The sequence below is a fragment of the Salmo salar genome, chromosome ssa28, assembly GCF_905237065.1.
Source record: "Salmo salar chromosome ssa28, Ssal_v3.1, whole genome shotgun sequence".
NCBI classification, from domain to species: Eukaryota; Metazoa; Chordata; class Actinopteri; order Salmoniformes; family Salmonidae; genus Salmo; species Salmo salar.
Window position 1 is genome coordinate 6886019 of NC_059469.1, and position 21500 is coordinate 6907518.

The 21500-nt window shown below is 40.7% G+C and overlaps 2 protein-coding genes across 4 annotated transcripts in view; both read left to right on the forward strand.

The window, feature by feature from the left end:
• Window positions 1-732: 732 nt before the first annotated feature.
• On the forward strand, window positions 733-11829 carry LOC106589384 (pantothenate kinase 1). Of its 3 annotated transcripts, none has more exons than XM_014179279.2 (7): window positions 735-1446; window positions 4280-4632; window positions 4951-5210; window positions 5702-5878; window positions 5996-6119; window positions 8355-8480; window positions 8902-11829. In XM_014179279.2, the coding sequence occupies exons 1-7, from the start codon at window positions 1158-1160 to the stop codon at window positions 8959-8961; spliced, it is 1389 nt and encodes a 462-aa protein (XP_014034754.1). In that variant the 5' UTR covers window positions 735-1157; the 3' UTR covers window positions 8962-11829. The 3 variants fall into 3 exon arrangements, with proteins under 3 accessions (XP_014034755.1, XP_014034754.1, XP_014034756.1); XM_014179281.2 differs by lacking the exon at window positions 735-1446 and adding an exon at window positions 2165-2405; XM_014179280.2 differs by lacking the exon at window positions 8355-8480 and having other exon boundaries at window positions 733-1446.
• A 5649-nt stretch (window positions 11830-17478) lies between these two features.
• Window positions 17479-21500, forward strand: part of LOC106589385 (monocarboxylate transporter 12-B) — a 29165-nt gene continuing 25143 nt past the window's right edge. Inside the window, exon 1 of the mRNA XM_014179289.2 lies at window positions 17479-17499. The gene's annotated coding sequence lies outside the window, so the exon portion shown is untranslated. The remainder of the gene's footprint in view (window positions 17500-21500) is intronic.

Below are 21500 nucleotides of genomic sequence, written 5' to 3' on the forward strand. Positions count from 1 at the left end.
AAAAAAAACAGTAACTGATTTGGGCAAGGGAGATAGAAATAAGAGTCGTTTAGAAATGTAATAAACCAACCTGGTCTCAGAGGATTTCGTATTATTCTGTACATAAATCTGACACCATTTAGTATGATATGCTACGTTTCGCATGATATGTACTAGTTTGTGGATGTCCATCAATGATATGTTACAAATTACAATTCGTTTTATATGTTATGAATTTGCAAAACGTACAATATCTTACGAATTTATGAAACCTACAATGGATTACGAATTTGCAAAACGTATATTTTAAAAATGTGCAAAACATATGACATGTTACAAAAACTAGCTAGGTGGCTAACGTTAGCTAGGCTAGGGGTCCGGGTTAAGGTTAAGTTTAGGAGTTGGTTAAAGGGTAAGGTTAGGGTTAGCTAAAAGGGTTAGGGTTAGGTGAAGGTTTAGCTAAACAGGTTAAGGTTAGGGTTCGGGGAAGGTTTAGTTGACATGTAAATTAGTTTGCAGAGTAGCTAAAAAATTGTAATAGTTGAAAAGTAGCTAATTAGCTAAAATGCTAAAGTTGCCCATGATGAGATTTGAACTCTCAACCTTTGGGTTGCTAGCCGTTGGTGTTATATGGCCACCGATCCACCGTAAAATTATGTAACTATACCAAATGTAACATATCATACGAAAAGTAGTGTATCGGATTTACGTACAGAATAATACAAAATGCTCTGAGACCTGGCTGATGAAACAGCCTGTACAATAACATAGGCTGCCGGCTGTTTTAACTCGGAAGCTGCCGCAAGAGGAGCATGTTAAAGCAATGTAATAATAATACCCCCAGGGGAAATTGGGGGTTGTAAGAAACAGCCTATATACAATGACGTAGGCTGCTGGCTGTTTTAATTCTGAAGCTGCCGCAAGAGGAGCATGATGAAGCAAGATGACCGACAGTGACCCATAGATTGTATAAAGACAGTGACCTCAGTCAAACGTCCTAGCAGTTGTTGTCCCATTATCCTCATCGACCAAAAATCATATTTTTTTTATCGTCGTAATAGATCTTTACCAAATAGCCTGACATTCTTTTGAAGAAACATCGCCGAGGAAAGCGGACTGATTTCGCCTTTCTGAGACTGCCCGCTAGTGCTTTCCCTGCGCAAAAAAAAAAAAAAAAAATGGATAATGGCAAAGCATCGGATCAGAAAAGAACAGGCGCTTGCCAAGAGAATGGTTTGACAAATGGATTCAAGCCTACACAAACTGACAACGGGAGCTGCAATGTTTTAGGTTCAAACGGAACCAGTAGCTGTGGTAGTGGAGGGTGTAGTAGTAGTGCTGGTGGTTGTAGCCATAATGGAATTGAAAATGTCCACCATCTTCAGGAGGATGCCCATAATAATGGGTCGCCTCCAAAGCGGTGCAGACTCAGGAGAAGGATGGATTCTGGCAAAAAGAACCGACCGCGTAAGTAGGACACAATATGAATTGTTTCCACACTGTTTCAGACATGTCAATCATGTCGGCTGTCTAAAATCGGCTACTTATGTGCATTATGAAAATGATACGACATTGAAACTACACATTCGGGTCTTTATTGATTGCACATAACTCTGGGTGTCCAAAGTGACAGTCGCCTAGATTTTCTATGGTGCCATATCTAGTCTATTTGTATGATACAATGAACCAGTTAAGACATTATGCTGCAGGATAGAATATCGCTTTATCGCGTTGCGAGGCTTTTCCAAGAATGTAAATAAGGAAGCCTATCCGCCCAATTCTCTTATTGATACTGCTTCTGCAATGAATAATGGGCCTGGACGCCTATGTGGAGAAATTATTTGTTTTCCTGTATCCTCAAACTACATTCCATAAGCTATTTATGTCTATGAGAAATGCACAATTTAGCAAGCAATGAGAATCAAGCACCATATTCTGTGTTATTTATACATGTTTTAATCATACGATGCAATAATGATTTGTAGTTTACACGAATGTAACCCTCCTGGTAATAGAGCTGTAGCCTCTCTTTCTCTCCTCCCCTTTGTTATTGTGAGATCTTTGATGTTGTCCGTCGAGCCATTTTTCATTGGTCGCTCCAAAGTCAGGAGGTGTGCTGAAATCGCTGCTGATATGAGAGCCAAATCATTTCGACCAATCAGCCGTCAGCATTTGCCTAAGGAAGTTGGCTGAAGAAATTGACAGAGCAGTGAGCTCCATGAATAGCACAGATCTTTCTTTGTCTCCAATATAACACTGTAAAACAAATGTGTCACTATGTCAGGGAAATGTAGTGTGACTTATTGCTGTGATGACATCATGCCACAATTCATTAGGATTGAGTGATACTACTTGGTATGAAGTGAATTTGACCTTAAGCAACTTGACCTGAGGATCACAATTAAGTTTGTTGTTAAAAAAACCAGGTACGAGTTTTTACTCTATTTTAAATGGATGAAATATACGTATTTGCATACTTTCATTTATTTGTTTATTTACATCTCCTGCTACCTCGGCAGAATCAAATCTAAGCAAACAAACAGCAATTTTACAAATTTTACACTTTGGCGCCAGGAACTATTTGGCTGGTGTAGTAAGAAGCGGCCTTTATCTGTCTTCAATGCATGCAACCCAGCCATTTGTCCAAGAGGTTGCTTCAACACTGCTGGCTTGTCTGCATTCCTCTGGGAACTGTGGAAAGAAGTCTGGAATCCCAAAATACCACTTCTATTATATAATTGAATAGAAGGGATTGTGGACAATTGCTGCAAGTTGCTAAAATGCACTTGGCATGAAAACAAATAACCACATTTTTACCTTCCTGTATGATCAATTAAATAAGCATCATATGCTTTGCTGATGTCTCTTATTGGTAGTTCCCACTTGAATGCAACAAACTGAATCCGAATTTATTGAAACTTTATTTAACTAGGCAAGTCAGTTAAAAACTAATTCTTATTTACAATGACGGCCTACACCGGCCAACGCTGGGCCAATTGTGCTCCGCCCTATGGGACTCCCAATCACGGCCAGTTGTGATACAGCCTGGAATCGAACCAGGGTGTCTGTAGTGACGCCTCTAGCACTGAGATGCAGTGCCTTAGACCGCTGCGCCACTCGGGAGCCCAAATAGACTTAGGCTTTGCCAATCAGACTCAACGATGAAAATTTATGCCATTAAAGTCATTTCCATTGACTTGAGCTTTGGTCCTTTGTTGCACATGCATGTGACCACTGTGAAATTATAGTAAAAGCAATATAGCTCAGCCATTACTTGAGAATGAGTGGCAGAAATTCGAGCATTCAGTCCTCTGTAAAATTACAGTGAAACCATTGCAATGCAGGATCTGTCTGTAGCACAACTGACTGAAGATATTGAATGCAGGTGATTAAGTCAGTGAAGATTCCAGAGTAGACACTCACACATTTGCTGAGATCAATATATTCATGTTATGTCAAGTTCCTCTATTAGAAATTGATTGTCCAACCCAGATTACATCACCAGTACACCTCTGATATATTGGATCAACCATATATCAGAGGTGTAATGGTGTTGTAATCTGGGTATCATTGCAAGCCAGAACCAAATCAACAATTACATCTCAAATTTGACTATTTTAAGCACCTCAAGCATGTCTTTTGGTTACTGATTTTCTGTAGCTTCACACATAGTTGAATGTAACCAGGCTGGTTGGTGGAATGAGCCGTAAGGGACGTATAGTCTGTCAAATGAAGTGCTATTGAACCAGTTTGCCTGCCGATGTATTGACTATATAATCATTGTACTGTACACTCAAGAGTTAATTGAGAGTTAGGCAGGATATCCAGGCAATCTTCTCTCCATGCTGGTGTTTCCATGGCAACAAAGCCCTCATCTTTTGTTGCAGAACAAACACACTGCTGTGAATTTAAGACGACCCTCTTTCTCTCCCCTCCTTCCTCTCTCCAAAAAAAAGAGAGAAACATGTCACAATGATCTACTAATATGAAGACATGATGTGTGCATAATATGCCATCATGCTTTCGTCTTCAGTGAAATCAAGTTAGAAAATGCAACAGGTTTGAGTAAATTTCAGTTAGCACAGTTCATTGGTGGACTTATATGGAGCAATAGCTTAGTTGTGACATAGACAGAATACTAGAGCCCTCTGTTTTGAGCGCTTGTGTATGCATTTCTCCATAGAGGATTTTGCACAATTCCAAAAGAGCTAAACAGTGCTTTTCTACAGGCAACGGTGACCAAGCTTTTCCTGAATCTACTAACTTAATCTCTCAAAATACCTTTTGTTTTCTGTTCCAGCCTTCCCCTGGTTTGGGATGGACATCGGCGGCACCCTGGTGAAGCTGGTTTACTTTGAGCCTAAGGACATCACAGCAGAGGAGGAGCAGGAGGAGGTGGAGAGCCTGAAGAGCATCCGCCACTACCTGACCTCCAATGTGGCCTACGGCGACACAGGCATCCGCGATGTCCACCTAGAGCTGAAAAACCTGACCATGTGCGGCCGGAAGGGCAACCTGCACTTCATCCGCTTCCCCACCCAAGACATGCTGGGCTTCATCCAGATGGGCAGAGACAAGAACTTCTCCAGCCTGCACACCACACTCTGTGCCACCGGCGGAGGGGCGTACAAGTTTGAGGATGACTTTAGGACGGTGCGTGGTGGTTGCTAGAACGATTGGGTGTTGTCAGCCAGGGAGAATGACTGAAAGTGACAGGCGATGTGAATTCATGTCCTATTGCATGTTATTACATGTCGTTAGTCAGTTAAATATATTGTGGCATGATCATTACAGGCAACATGGTTTCTCATGTGATTAGATGGGAGTAGGTGTTGATGGTTCAGGCTTGCCTGGTTGAGGTGTGTTATAGACAGTTCATGCTCTTGGAGGAGTTAACATTGCATATCAAAACCACTCCAGTTTCTCTTTCTGTCCTATAGTCTTATAGATCTTCTGCTTTCCATCTCCCAGATCGCCAACCTAGAGCTACAGAAGCTAGATGAACTGGACTGTCTTATCCATGGTCTTCTCTATGTGGACTCAGTGGGGTTCAATGGCCATCCAAAGTGCTACTTTTTCGAGAACCCCTCTGATCCCGAGAGTGAGAACTGTGTCAAGAGAGCATGTTGCCTTGACAACCCCTTCCCCATGTTGTTGGTAAACATTGGCTCAGGGGTCAGCATCCTGGCAGTCTATTCGAAGGACAACTACAAACGGGTCACAGGCACCAGGTAAACAAATGTAATCTGTTGCTGTTTTAGTGTAGGCAAACAGATGTAATCCTGTGTCACTCCACGTCATGATAGCTGTATTTATTTGATCTGACATTGGTAACACAGTCCTCTCATTGCTCACATTCATCTGTATTCAAAGTATTCTTGTTTTGAGTCTAGATAATAGTTACCGTGGTAACTAGTTAATAACTTCTTAATCAAATACAACTTTCCCACTGGGCAAAAACTGGTGTTTCCATGTAATCTCAACAAACGAAAAATGTAATGTGATAAAAGAAAAAGCAATCAACGTAAGGGAATTTTGTATTTTATTTTCACCAAATTTATAACCTAAATCCAATGACATGGTGATATTTTTTCTTGAATTTACGTTAGTTGACAACTCAATCAAATGTAAACCAAAACTAGACATTGACATGATGTCTCTGCCCAGTGGGTTGTTTCCTGCAAGCTGAACAGTAGGTCACATAATTGCCTGTCCCCCACAGTTTAGGAGGTGGTACTTTCCTAGGCCTGTGCTGCTTGCTGACTGGCTGCGAGACTTTCGAGGAGGCCCTGGAAATGGCAGCGAAGGGGGACAGCAGCAACGTGGACAAACTGGTGAAGGACATCTACGGAGGAGACTATGAACGCTTCGGCCTCCAGGGGTCTGCAGTTGCATCTAGGTGAGGTTCAAAGTTAGCTGATACATGATACATGTTGCAACCTCAAGACTTCCAGTAACAGTATGCTTTGAAAACAGGAGTATTATGGAAACTAACCCAGTGAATAATTCATTGCAGTTTTGGTCATATGATGAGCAAGGAGAAGCGTGTCAGCATCAGTAAGGAGGACCTAGCCCGAGCCACTCTCGTCACCATCACCAACAACATTGGTTCTATTGCTCGTATGTGTGCGGTGAATGAGGTACAAAGTAGATGTATTTACTTGTTTCTGTGGAAGTCTTACTTCAATGAGTAATTCTAACCCGTGTTAATTTCGTCAACAATAACTCTGACAAAAAATACTTGCCGACAACCTATTTTTTCCTGACTAAAACTGTGACAATAACGAAACGAGATGCTGAAAAACCTATTAAATAACTGTTACTAATTACTTTTCATTTTAGTCTACAGAAATGTGACAAGCTGAGAATTCCACATGAAACTAATTAACGTTTAATTTGACATGAAGCGTACATGTATGCGGAGTATTTCATGCAATCCTCTCATTGGCAGAATTAACATCTTTCAGTTGCACGGTCTGAGCTGATCGGCCCGGCTGTCCCACACAGCTCCCAGGTGATCACTTCAATCAGTCGTCAGTCTTTTGAACTGATGAGAAGCCAGGACACTTGACTTGTAACTAACCTCAACTAGAAACAATAATGTTTACTCTCTCTTGTACTTTCATGTAGGCTATTTTCGCTTTGATCACATCAGAAGCTCTATTTACCCTTGTGCACTGTTATTCTCATGCCGCGGTCTGCAGATGCGAGTTGCGGTAGCTGGTTCCCTATCGGAAAAACATGCTATTTGTTGGATATTACGAGTAAAGTAATACTTCTAGCATTTTTAAGTTCTCCTCTTTTCAAGGAAACCACTGTTATTTACCCCCCTTGACAATTATGATGGGGAGAAAATCTGAGCTCTAAATTGTTTAACCTGTAGCCAAGGCTTATAGCCTACATGGTTAATTATGGCTGTTATATTTTACAATCTGCCACAATATCAATGTAGCCAGCTACGGTATACATGGGGATAGTAGGCCTAGTTGGAAAAGCCTATCTGAATGTGCACATGATGGAAGTTAGAGGTATCCTAAATATTCATTATTTAATAGTCTAGTTTTAGTCGACTGATAATAACTAAAACTAACAAAGGATGAAATGACTAAAACGTGACTAAGACTAAAATGTATTTTAAGACTAAAACTATATCTAAAATAGCTGCCAAAATGAACACTGATTCTAACAGTGAGAATATACCATACTGTGGTGTGACTGTAACACAAGTGTCAACTTTCTCAAAGTGATTTTCTTTCACCGTAAAACAAAGGAGTGAAGTGGAGTCAGCAGCCAGTATGATGGATGATGGGAATGGACTCTGTGTGCTTTCAGCTTCTTTACAGTGTTGCCTTGTGGCATGGAGATCAAGCAGCATTGTACAGGGCTATCAAAGCACATAGAACAACAACAGGAAGCTTTCTGACACAAATATCAAGTGGGCAAATTATCTGCCCCTTGAGTAACCCCATTGTAATGTTTTGAGCTCGAGGTACACAAATGTTCATTTGATTCAGCTTTCTAGCTACCTATGCATATAGAGTACAGTGTATGAATTGGGGGAAGTCTTAAAACGAGCCTGCAAAGTGCACCGCTTTTTTACTGCGCCGAGTTTTACTTAGAATGAGCGGGCTTGTAACTCTGTTAGCCCCGCAACTATGTCATTCACGGGAGTTGAGCTGTTCATTCTTGGCTATTGCTCAATCTTTTTCTCCCTTGCTGCTGAGTCACTGAAGCATGAGACAGCTCCTCCCACTGCTGTAATGTCAGGTTCTCTTCCCTAGATGGCAGCAAGACATCCATCTAATCCAGGTGTCAAACTCATTCCATGGAGGGCCGAATTAATGTCACTGATTGGTAAGGAACTCCCCTCACCTTGGGCTCCCGAGTGGCGCAGTGGTCTAAGGCACTGTATCTCAGTGCAAGAGGCGCCACTACAGTCCCTGGTTTGAATCCATGCTGTATCACATCCGGCCGTGATTGGGAGTCCCATAGGGCGGCGCACAATTGGCCCAGCATCGGCTGGGTTTGGCCCGGGGAGGCCGTCATTGTAAATAAGAATTTGTTCTTAACTGACTTGCCTAGTTAAATAAAGGTTACATTTAAAAATGTGAATGTTAAGCCTGGTTGCCTAGGTCTTATTCGAAAGGAAAAAACTAAAACCAGCAGACACTAAACCCTCCATGGAATGAATTTGACGTCCCTTATCTATGGCTATTAGTCTGAGAGAGCTGGCCTAAGGTCATTAAAAAAAAATATATATATTTTTTTTTACGTCTTACTTTGGAAATATCCAATTCTGTCTCGCTTTATGAAACAGTCATTCTTGCAAGCTCTAAAAATGTCTGGCTTACCAATGGTTCAATGTTGTCTTTCAGAAAATTGAAAGAGTGGTGTTTGTTGGGAATTTCCTGAGAATCAATACTGTGTCAACGAAGCTGCTTGCGTACGCCATGGACTTTTGGTCCAAAGGACAATTAAAAGCTCTCTTCTTAGAGCATGAGGTAAGCAGTTTGCAATATATATGTGTTCTTTTTATTTAACTAGGCAAGTCAGTTAAGAACAAATTGTTATTTACAATGATGGCCTACCGGGGAAGAGTGGGTTACTGCCTTGTTCAGGGGCAGCACGACAGATGTTCACCTTGTCAGCTCAGGGATTCGATCCAGCAACCTTTCTGTTACTGGCCCAACGCTCTAACCACTAGGCTACCCGCCACCCACGTTCTGTGTTATGTGAGGGATGTTCAGCACACTTGTTGTTTTAGTCTAATTTTACCATAAAAGTGGTAAACAACAGATCATCTGCATATATTTTTGGATAGGTTACAATAGGGGCTCAGCATGAATATCAAGGTTGCTGATGATAACCTGGTCAAATACCTAAACAGATAATGAACTAACCCGAGCCCTCTGTTTTTTTCAGGGTTATTTCGGGGCCGTCGGTGCCTTCCTGGAACTATTGAGGATAACAGATGACCTTTGAGACAGAGACAGACGAAACCCTAACTCTCACCACAAGACACTGCTACTCTACGGTTGCGGAAAAGCTACTGACCGGATGAAATGGGGAAAACACATTTGAATAATTTAACTGTTTTAAGAGGTTCTACTAATTATCCTCCTCCTCGTCTGCTGATGTTTTAGAAAATTGATTTTTAATATTATGAATGCAGGCTGGAGGAGATGAGGTTGGTGTTTTATTTGCCACTGAAAAGCAAACCTGGGTACTTATTGTTTATAAAAACCCTAACTGTATATTGAATGTGTGATTAAGCCAAATGCTACTGATCCCTGATCCTTCATGTGTTTTTGCTTTTGTTAACTTTTTTTGTGATCCCCCCCAAAAAAGATCTTATTGTCCCTTATTTGTTTAATTTAAATTGTATAAAGTACTTACAAGATGTAAGTAGATACATTGATCTTTAACCTATAGCATTAGCTTACAACTAGCTTTTGCACTTTTTTCTAATCAATCGTCCGATCCCAATGTTCTGTGATATGATTTGAGATATAATCAAATATATTACCCTACCGAATATGTGAATCGTAAGCAGTTACTCTTATCAACCCATTCTGTCAACCCATCATCTGTGGATTTGCCAATTTGTGGAATATGGACCATTAAGCAATAGCTAAATTTGACTGATAATGTTGCGGGTTGATTTTGCGTAATAATACGCTGCAATACCTTACAACATTTTACATAATGGATCTATTTTTATCAGTGGCAGTAGAATGACCAGTGCCCAAAATCCTACCTCTGTATTCATTTGAATCCAGTATTATGTATATTCTTTCCTGTCCCATGCCTTATAATTCCATTGCTGTTTTACTGAAACAGCTAACTTTGGAACCAAGCCTTCAGTACTAAATTATCCTTAGAAACCTCACAAAATAGACCCTGTCTGTGACTCCACTTTCCAGGGGAGTTGGGATATGCAGAAAAACAGATTTTCAATTCACACATGCGTATTAATACACACGTGTACGTGTGTGAAATAGGACAAATATAAGCACCCACCTAATTATTATTATTAAGTACATGTTCCTCAGCAAAGCCAAATCACTGACTCACTAAGCAGTGCTACGCAAAGTGTCCATTGTGAGTCATGAGAAACCTCTATGTGAAGAGACTTTAAAAATATTTACTTACTACAGATGTTTTCATTGTCATCAAAGATGGGGACCATTTATGCCTGCCTTCCTACCTGTAATAATCAGCATGTGCTTTATGATAGTAATTTCATATTTGTTTTGGATGTACTGTGTTGAGTACTCTAGTCGAAAGGAGATTTGACTCTCCTACTGGATCTCTTGGTTAAATTTCATGACATTTCATGATGGCATTTTGGTTTCAAGTGAAACTGCATAGCTGGCCTGTGAACCGCTGTGAGCTGCATATCCTTCTGCCTTCCTGCCCACTTCAGAGGGAACCCCCCTCCCCTGCATTTTTTTTTAGATGCATGCCAGCAAAGGCACTACACTACACAACACAACACTAAACAATACATTAATTGCACTATAACGGTGACAAGCGGTGCCCACAAACTGTTAGGGCCTACATAAAGCTGTCCCAACAACAGAGCTTTCTTTTCAGCACCATGGATTGAATCCTTTCCACCGCTATACCTGGCTATCAGCGGAGCCTTGTCTGGCAGCGAAACAGTTCATTCAGCCTGGTTTACTGCCTTTTAAAAAAAGCATAGCTGATATGTCTGACCATATCTCCCTGGCATATTACGTCATTTATGCAGCAGCATTTAAGACATTTTTGGACTCACCTTGTTCTGTGCGGCGGTCGTATGTCGGCAAATTTTGTCATCAAAGAAAAAGATTTACAATTCCGAGTTGGATGACTGTTCAAAACGTATCTTCCCAGTCTGACTTCCCAGTTGCAATGCTTGCGGTTAGCCACTGTCACTGATTCCTTCCAAACAACTCACTGTTGAATTTGCGATTTCCAAGTTGTTGTGTAATGTTTATGTCTAAGTACCGATACATTTTATCTTTAGTTCATCTTCATTATTTCTCTTCATGTGACAAGGATTAAAAAGGATTTGCCAGTTGATTTATGATGATGACTGCTAGCTAAGATTTTGAAAGTAAGATGTTGACATGATCAGTCCAATCAAAGCTACTGTACATATAACGTGATTTGACGTCATTTTATCTGTGGTCATTGACGTTGCGCCTTCTTGGAAGGGCACTTCTAATGTAACTCTATGGCAGCACCCAAAGGGCTCACATTCTTGATGTCTACCCTTGCTAAAGGCTAGTAACGTAGTGTCCCCATGAGTGACAGAACACTGAGCCAATCACGGTGCAATGCTCCTATTTTCTGCTGGCCTGCCCAACCACCACAGAAAGCACTGAGCTAGGCTGAAACACCTGCATTTTGGAGCTGCCTGTTTGTATGCGGCTTTAATAACTCAATGATATATATATTTTTTGCATTGTTTGCAAACTGATATGTGACATGTATTAATGTCAAAATAACGTGCAAAACAGGCAACCCCAACGCAACCCCCCCCCAAAAAAATACATCTGCCCCACCTACCATGATTTTGATCAATAGTAGTGCACTATATAAGGAATAGGATGCCATCTTGGACTCATCCCCAAACTGACTTCCCTAACATCATACTTTTTTTAAAATCCCAATTTAACCTGGTGGAGTTTTCAGCTATACGTTAGGACAGATTTTCAAATGTGCTTTATGAATTGAATTACTGCATACATGTCATGGCGAATAATATATGTAACTCTGAACCTGATTGAACTGGATTACAGAGCTGGGTCTTGCTATAGATTCAGTTTTGCTTGTGGTCATTAAAACTGTTCTCTAACCTGATGATATGTTCAGTTTGTTGCATTCACTTTCTGATGTACTGCCTTGTCCTGTTGTGTGTGTCTATAAGACTTGCCTAGTGAAGACTTGGTACAAAACATTAAGAACACCTGCTCTTTCCGTGACATAGACCGACTATTCCCAAACTGGGGGTACGCACAATAAAAATAGGATTCACATTTTCAAACAGTCCATTTAGATTTTTCAACTGGCTATACATTTGGGTGATGTTTTTTTCTCGCCTGAGTAGCCTCGTTTCACTGCCAAAAATAAAATTGAACCATCTAGTGTTCAGCGAAATAACAACACAATGTCAAATTCAGGTAGCCTAGTCAAATTATTAATATCCAATCCCATTAACCATTACTCTCTCATGGGAATTACACTAACGGTCCGTAAGTAGGCAAACGTAGCTGCTGCTCATTCCGTTTGCTCGAAAATTGATAAATGGATAAAAAGTAAGGCCCGCGTCCATAGAGACACATACCAGCTCTACTGGTAGTACTGCTACTACCTACAGCAGTACTACACCTGCACCACGACACAAGTTGTTCTGCTTCCACGAGTACATTCAATGCTAGCATCAGGAGTGCTACATTTGTTGCTAGCCCAGCTAGCATGGACACTGACAGTTGTGAATCTGATGCAGCTGAAGAGCTACTGCCCCCTTACCTGGGAGAACACCGAACAAATGACAGGGATGTTGGACCATCGAAGAGGCACAAGTATGATGAGAACTACATTGATTTGGGGTTCACTTATGTTGTGAGTAGTGCCTTTCCTCAGCCACAGTGTGCTATATGTGCAAAAGTACTATCTAACAACTTGATGAAACCTTCACTCTTGCGCAGACATTTAGAAATAAAACATGCCAATTTGAAAAATAAGCCACAGGAGTTTTTGGAGGTGAGAATTAAGATGACTTTTGAGTAGTAAGACTAAAAGCAACAGATACCATTAATAAGAAGGGGCTAGAAGAGTCTTATATGGTGAGCTACCGAGTGGCTAGGACAGGCAAGCCCCATGCTATTGGAGGACTTAATTCTTCCTGCTGCCGCGGATATGGCTGGGACAATGCTGGGGGAAAAGTCCAAAAAACTATACAGACAATTTCTTCATCAAACAACACTGTTTCACGGGCTCCCGGGTGGTGCAGTGGTCTAAGGCACTGCATCTCAGTGTTAGAGGCATCACTACAGACACACTGGCTTGAATCCAGGCTGTATCAGAACCAGCCGTGATTGGGAGTGTTATAGGGCGGCGCACAATTGGCCCAGCGTCGTCCAGGTTTGGCAGGTGTAGGCCGTCATTGTAAATAAGAATTTGTTCTTAACTGACTTGCCTCGTTAAATGAAGGTTAAATAAAATGAATACAAATTCACGACACATCAGTGACATGGCAGGAGATGTTTTGAACAATTACTGCTTCGCATACAAGCCAGTGAATTCTATACGTTACAGCTGGATGAGTCAACAGACGTGGCGGGCCTGGCACAGCTGTTACGTTTATGGGTGGTCAATTAAAGAAGACATCCTCTTCTGCAAACCACTGGAAACCAGGACAACAGGAGAGGATATTTTTAAAGTACTGGACAGCTTTGTGACATCAAATGGACTTTGGTGGTCAAGATGTGTTGGTATCTATACTGTTGACGCAAAAGCCATGACAGGGAGAGATAGCGGAATGGTAACGCTCGTGCAAGCAGTTGCTCCCGACGCCACTTGGGTACACTGCAGCATCCACCGAGAGGCTCTTGCTGCCAAGGTAATGCCTGACAGCTTGAATGACGTTTTGGACACTACAGTGAAAATGGTTAACTTTGATAAAGCAAGACCCCTGAACTCTCGTGTATTTTCGGCGTTATGCAGTGATATGGGCAGCGACCATGTAATGCTTTTACAACATACAGAAGTGGGCTGGTTATCAAGGGGCAAAGTATTGACAAGTTTTTTTGAATGGAGAGACGAACTTAAAGTTTTCTTTACTGACCATAATTTTCACTTGGCTGACCGCTGGCATGATGACAAGTTTCTCACACAACTGGCCTAGCAGGGTGATGTTTTTTCTCACCTGAATGATCTGAATCAAGGATTACAGGGACTCTCCGCAACTATATTCAATGTGCGGGACAAAATTGAGGCTATGATTAAGAAGTTGGAGCTCTTCTCTGTCTGCATTAACAAGGACAACACACAGGTCTTTCCATCATTGTATGATTTTTTGTGTGCAAATGAACTCAAGCTTACAGACAATGTCAAATGTGATTTAGCGAAGCACCTGAGTGAGCTGGGTGCGCAATTACGCAGGTACTTTCCTGAAACGGACGACACAAACAACTGGATTTGTTATCCCTTTCATACCCTGTCTCCAGTCCACTTACCGATATCTGAACAAGAGAGCCTCATCAAAATTACAACAAGCGGTTCTGTGAAAATAGAATTTACTCAGAAGCCACTGCCAGATTTCTGGAGAGGGCTGCGCTCAGAGTATCCTGCCTTGGCAAATCGTGCTGTTAAGACACTGATGCCCTTTGCAACCAAGTACCTATGTGAGAGTGGATTCTCGGCCCTCACTAGCATGAAAACTAAATACAGGCACAGACTGTGTGTGGAACATGATTTAAGACTCAGACTCCAATACAACCCAACATTGCAGAGTTATGTGCATCCTTTCAAGCACACCCTTCTCATTAACCTGTGGTGAGTTATTCAGGGTGTAACTCAATATTTTGTATACTCAGTGCCTAGTTAAAGTCTACACACTCTTGCACAGATTTCACATTTTGCGGCCTTAAATTTAAATCTAAAAAGGGTATACATTGGGATTTCCTCCCAACCTACTCCACATTTTCAGTGTTTTTTTTTTTTTAATGTTCTGAAATTAGTAAAAAACTAAAATGTATGCTTCTTATGATTCCAGATCAACTCCCCCTGTCTGTGTAAGGTCCCTCAGTTGTATAGTGAATTTCTGAAAATGATTTAACCTGAGCCACCAATGATATTCATGAGAATGTCTGGGATACATTTTTAGGCAGGGATAGATCAGGGGAGGTTAAGAAATAATTCCAAGACAATGAATGTCCCTCAGTATGGTCAAGTATGGTAATGAATCTATGGATGGTGTATCATATCACCCAGACACTGCAAATATCTGGCCATCCTAACTGCGGGAGAGAATTGAAACTGCTTAGGGATATCACTATGAGGTTTAAGATGATTTTAAAGCTGACATAATTTATCGGCGGAGCTGAGAGAACTGCATGGATCAACAACATTGCATTCACTCAACATTAATGGCCTGTATGACAAAGTGAAAAGAAGGAAGCCTGTGTTTAAAAAAAAAAATATATATATTGCAAATCATCCAATACTAAAAGACAACATTGTAAATAAATGAATTTTTTTGCCTAAATGAAAAATGTCAGGTATGGGTCAAATCCATTTAGACTGAAACCCTCTGTATTTTTAAACATTGTGGTGGCAGCCATAGAATTAGGAATTAGAACACTTTATTTAATGGGATATCTATGGTGGCAGCATCTTGTTATGGGTATGCTTGTCACCGACAGGGACTGGGGAGTTTGTCAGGATCAAAAGAAATATGAAAGGAGCAAAGTCCAGGTAAAAACATAGAGGAAAATCTGCTTCAGTCTTCTGAAAACCTAACCCTGGGTTAGAGTTTTATTTTTAAGCCGGCACACTAGAATGGCTTTCCAAGAAGTGTTGAAGGTCTCAGTGCTGACTTAAATCTGCTTGAAAATCAGAGACACGGGCTGTCCATCCCCAATCAATGATTCCCAACCAAGTTGACTGAGCTTGAGCAATTTTGACAAAATGATTTACAGCTTTAATCACAAATTAACTCTTAGGTGTGAAGACCTATGCAATCAAGACATCCTTGCTTTTGATTTTGAATTCATTTAAAAAGCCAACTAATTTGAAGCAATATTGCTCCTGTCTGTCTGTTTGGTGTGCGTGTTTGTCTATCACTCCATATGTAGCCAGTTAGCGATGCAAATGATAACCGTCTTTGTGGGTAGACAGAAAGACTTTCCCCAAAGACATTTCTCAATAAAATGTTAACTGCAAAGTAGGTTTAACCAAGGGAACAATATAATGATTATTTGTATCAATTGGGTGGTGATTGTTTGCAAACTCTGCCATATGCTGCAGCAGTAGGCCTATCAGCAGAAACATAGCTAGATCAACACATTCCTCTCTTGGTAGATGCCCAATTAAAGGGGAATTACACTCAAATCTACATTTGTCAGTTTATTTTTCCAAAATGGTCTTCTGATGTAATTTAAGCCTTGACATGGACGTAGAACATCCATTTTCTTTGTTTCTCTATGAATAATTGTAATATTGAGAGTAAAAAACTGAAACAAATCTCAAACAAGAAAACAGAATTCAGTAAAATACAAAATATAATTTGATGAGGCCCCCTTGCAGTTGTTTATTAACCATGATTTTACCAGGTATGACAGCAAACACATATTTTGTACACCAAGGACCCAGGGAAGAGTTGCAGGGTAGAGAAGAAGAGAAGAATGTGCCCAATTGGTAGTTACAGTTTTGTCCCATCGCTGCAACTCTTGCACGGACTCGGGAGAGGTGAAGGTCGAGAACCACGCATCTTCTGAAACACGACCCCGCCAAGCCGCACTGCTTCTTGACACATTGTTCTATTAACCCGGAAGCCTTCCGCACTAATGTGTCGGAGGAAACCCAGTACAACTGGCGACCGTGTCAGTGTGCATGCACCCGGCCTGCCACAGGAGTCACCAGAGAGCGATGGGACAAGGACATACCGGCCGGCAAAACCCTCCCCTAACCCGGACGACGCTCGGCCAATTGTGCATCGCCTCATGGGTCTTCCGGTCATGGGCGGCTGAAAAACTGCCCGGGATCGAACCCAGATCTGTAGTGACGCCTCGAGCACCGCAGTGCCTTAGACCGCTGCACCACTCGGGAGGCCAGCGTGTTTAGTATGGTTACATAGGACAAAAGGTTACTTAGGGCAAAAACGAATGGAGGGTGGTTGGTCGGGTGTATAATGTGGACGTCTAGCAACCAAAAGGTTGCGTGTTCGAATCTCATCACAGCCAACTTCAGCATTTGAAATAAGTAGCAACTTTTAGCTACTTTGCAACTACTTAGCATGTTAGCTAACACTTCCCCTAACCCTTTTAGCTAACCCTTCCCCTAACACTTTAACCTAACTCCTAACATTAACCCTAACCCCTAGCCTAGCTAACGTTAGCCAGCTAGCTAACGTTAGCATTACCAACCCAGCCTACTAGCCAATGTTAGCCACAACAAATTGGAATTCGTAACATATCATTAGTTTTGCAAATTCACAAAATATTGTATGATTTGAAAATTGGTAACATTTTGTACATTTTTCCAATTCGTAACATATTGTACATTTAGAAAATGTGTAACAAATCATACGAATTGTAATTTGTAACATATCATACTGATGGCTGATGACATCAGGCTGATGGACATCTAGAAATTAAAACATACCATACGAAACGTAACATATCATACCAAATGGAGTGTCTCGGATTTTCGTACCGAATAATACGAAATGCTATGAGACAAGGTTGGCTGTAAATGACTTGACTGAGCTATGCAATTCAACAACAGCTGATGTGTGTGTCTGGAAAGGTAAGAACCTTATTGCTCCATCTCAGAAACTGTGAGGAAAATGTTTATTGGAAATATTTTCAAATATTTGTGCTCTGTGTATTATTTCCAATTGATTGTTTAAAAAAAAAAGTGTAGCCTACGAAGCCAGCAGCCTCTGATGTTCTGTTGGCGCTTTGACCGATGCTGATGAGAACGAAAGGTATTCATTAGAAGAACAGAAAGTTACAAAGTCGCCGAAGTTGTTTATTCCGTCACTTACTGATTCACATGTTTTGTTTGATATAAACTGGAAATGATTTCACGCTAAGATAACACAAAGAGAAAAGGAGGTGTGAAAAAGTTTTACACATTTTACTACAGCTGCACGTTTTGAGAACTTGCCATTTCCTGAGGAGGAAATATGGTGAACATGGCTGATATATTTAATTACAGACCCAGTCCACATTGTCGATAGTTCAGCCGCGTGAACCCACCACACAATATCTGCCTTCTGTGATGTGTCAATTCGACACATACTATATATTGCTTGCGTTGTCTTGTTTTCTGCAGCCTCAATTATATGAGGCTCAAACATTTATCGCATGATCCCATGTTTTTACCTGATGAATTTTAAGTGCAATATTGAATCTCCTAAACTTCAGAATCAATACTTTGCCGACTGTGGCAAATGTCTAAGTTCTAAGGTTAACAAAACAATGATATACAAACATGTCATGAAATGATCTATTATTATTTTTATCAGCAACATTTAGATGGACAATTTACCTAGATTGGACTATGTAGTAATAGTTTGGATTCAATGAACTCAAAAGGATATTCAGTAGATTATTCTCCCTGCTGTGCAATAATGTAGCTCTGGCCATGTTGTACCAGGCATGTGGTTGCCATGGGCTCAGCAGCTCAAGCAATGGAGTCAGACAGGTTTTAACCAACTAGAAATGTAGACAATTGTTTTACAGCCTTAAAATGTATTAAATCGAGAATTTTTCACTGACCTACATACAATATTCCATAATGTCAAAGTGGAATTATGTTTGTTCACATTTTTACAAATTCATAAAAAATGAAAAGCTGAGTACTCTACCCCTTTGTTATGGGAAGCCTAAATAAGTTTAGGAGTAAAACTGTATTTAACAAGTCACATAAGTTGCATGGACTCACTCTGTGTGCAATAGTAGTGTTTAACATAATTTTTTAATGGCTACCTTATATCTGTACCCCAAACATACAATTATCTGTAAGGTCCCTCAGTTGAGCAGTGAATTTAAACACAGATTCTACCACAAAGACAAGGGAGGTTTTCCAATGCCGCGCGAAGAAGGGCACCGATTGGTAGATGGGTAAAAAAAAATGACATTGAATATCCCTTTGAACATGGTAAAGTTATTAATTACACTTACACCCAGTCACTACAAAGATACATGTGTCCTTCCTAACTCAGTTACCTGAGAGGAAGGAAACCACTCAGGAATTTCACCATAAGGCCAATGGTGACTGAGGATGGATCAATACAGAGTGAAAAGAAGGAAGCCTGCACAGAATAAAAATATTCCAAAACATGTATTCTGTTTTCAACAAGGCACTAAAGTAATACTGCAAAAAATGCTTGTAATTGTGACCAACCGCCTTGATTTGGTCTTATGTAGCAAAATTTGAAATAGTGTTTTTTTACATTGGTTAAAAGCAGAGACACAGAGCTACAAAATGGTATATCATACACTGCATTTGAGGAACAATGGGAAAGTAATTATGCTTTGAAAGTTGATAAACTTGTAACCCCACTTTTGAGAAAATGGCCTTTGAATGTTTTGATACCTACCGGAGAACTCTTCTTTGTTTACAGCCATTCAGCATTGTTCACACCCTCTTAAGCTTTAGCCCACTCCCAAACTCTGAGCATTTTACTCATCCTTGCAGAGCTGGTTAGGCTGTTTTCTTGTTATCCAGAGTGTTGGTGACTGTAACTGTGCTGCTGGCAACAATTTAATTATGCTTTTTTTGCCAACGTTTACTGACACCGGTCATATTCAGCGTGTGTTGAGCGTTCGTAAATTCATCCATAATTCTGCGCTCTGGCACACACAGACCAGAGTGCACTGAAATCGAATGCACCCAAAATTGTTACTTGAATAGTTGAGTCTTTTGTTAACCTCTTACATCTAGACGTTCCGCTAGCGGAACACCTGCTCCAATATCCAATGATGGGCGTGGTGCGAAATACAAACTCCTCTAAAATCCGAAAACTTCCATTTTTCAAACATATGACTATTTTACAGCATTTTAAAGACAAGACTCTCGTTAATCTAACCACACTGTCCGATTTCAAAAAGGCTTTACAGCGAAAGCAAAACATTAGATTATGTCAGCAGAGTACCCAGCCAGAAATAATCAGACACCCATTTTTCAAGCTAGCATATAATGTCACAAAAAACAAAACCACAGCTAAATGCAGCACTAACCTTTGATGATCTTCATCAGATGACAACCCTAGGACATTATGTTATACAATGCATGCATGTTTTGTTCAATCAAGTTCATATTTATATCAAAAACCAGCTTTTCTACATTAGCATGTGATGTTCAGAACTAGCATACCCCCCGCAAACATCCGGTGAATTTACTAAATTACTCACGATAAACGTTCACAAAAAACATAACAATTATTTTAAGAATTATAGATACAGAACTCCTCAATGCACTCGATATGTCCGATTTTAAAATAGCTTTTCGGTGAAAGCACATTTTTCAATATTCTCAGTAGATAGCCCAGCCATCACGGCCACGAGCATGGCGCAATTCGTGACAAAAGATTTCTAAATATTCCATTACCGTACTTCGAAGCATGTCAACCGCTGTTTAAAATCAATTTTTATGCCATTTTTCTCGTAAAAAAGCGATAATATTCCGACCGGGAATCTGCGTTTAGGTAAACAGACGAAAGAAAACAAAGCATTCTGTCGACGCGGGCACGCGCCTGAGTCTCACAGTACTGTAACCAGCCACTACACAAACGCGCTACTTTTTTTCAACCAGAGCCTGCAAAGCCACGATTCAGCTTTTTGCCGCCTTCTGAGAGCCCATGGGAGCCGTAGGAAGTGTCACGTAACAGCAGAGATCCTCTGTAATGGATAGAGATAATCAAGAAGGGCAAGAAATTGTCAGACAGGGCACTTCCTGCATGGAATCTTCTCAGGTTTTGGCCTGCCAAATGAGTTCTGTTATACTCACAGACACCATTCAAACAGTTTTAGAAACTTTGGAGTGTTTTCTATCCAAAGCTAATAATTATATGCATATTCTAGTTTCTGGGCAGGAGTAATAATCAGATTAAATCGGGTACGTTTTTTATCCGGCTGTGAAAATACTGCCCCCTAGCCATAACAGGTTAAGACATGTAGCTAGTTAGCTAGCTAAACAATGAACCATAATCCCAGCTCATGGCATTACTACCCTGCATGAATCTGCAGGTAGCTAACCAACCAGGTACAATGTTAGCTAGCTAACATTAGGCTATAACTAGCCAAACAAATGGCTCTGAGATACGAATAATAATATCATAAACGTACCATTAGCTAGTGAGCCAGCCAGCTAACGCTAGCTAACAGTGCATTTTAACTTGAAATGAAACCACTTTCTGTCAAAATTAGAAACATGTAATATCTGAAAATGTAGCTAGATAGACTATCTTACCCATATACATCATGGATGGACGCGTCTCCTGTCGGATGCCATGGCTGCCCTTAATTTGAAGATGTAATCCGGAGACAGGTGTTTTCTCCATCTCCTTAGCTATCATACTCGAATTCCACAGATTTCAAAACTCGGTCCTCCGGAAAGTGGAGAGCAACACTTAAGCAGTTTTACTATGCAATACATTTTTTTAAAGCAGCGTTAGACAGGTTTAACTAGACATACTGACCAGCTCAAATAGACAGAAGCATGCTATATGGCAAACCAATCCAAACTTATCTCTCGGCATATCCAGCCCACTCATTATCTCAGCCAATCGTGGCTAGAGG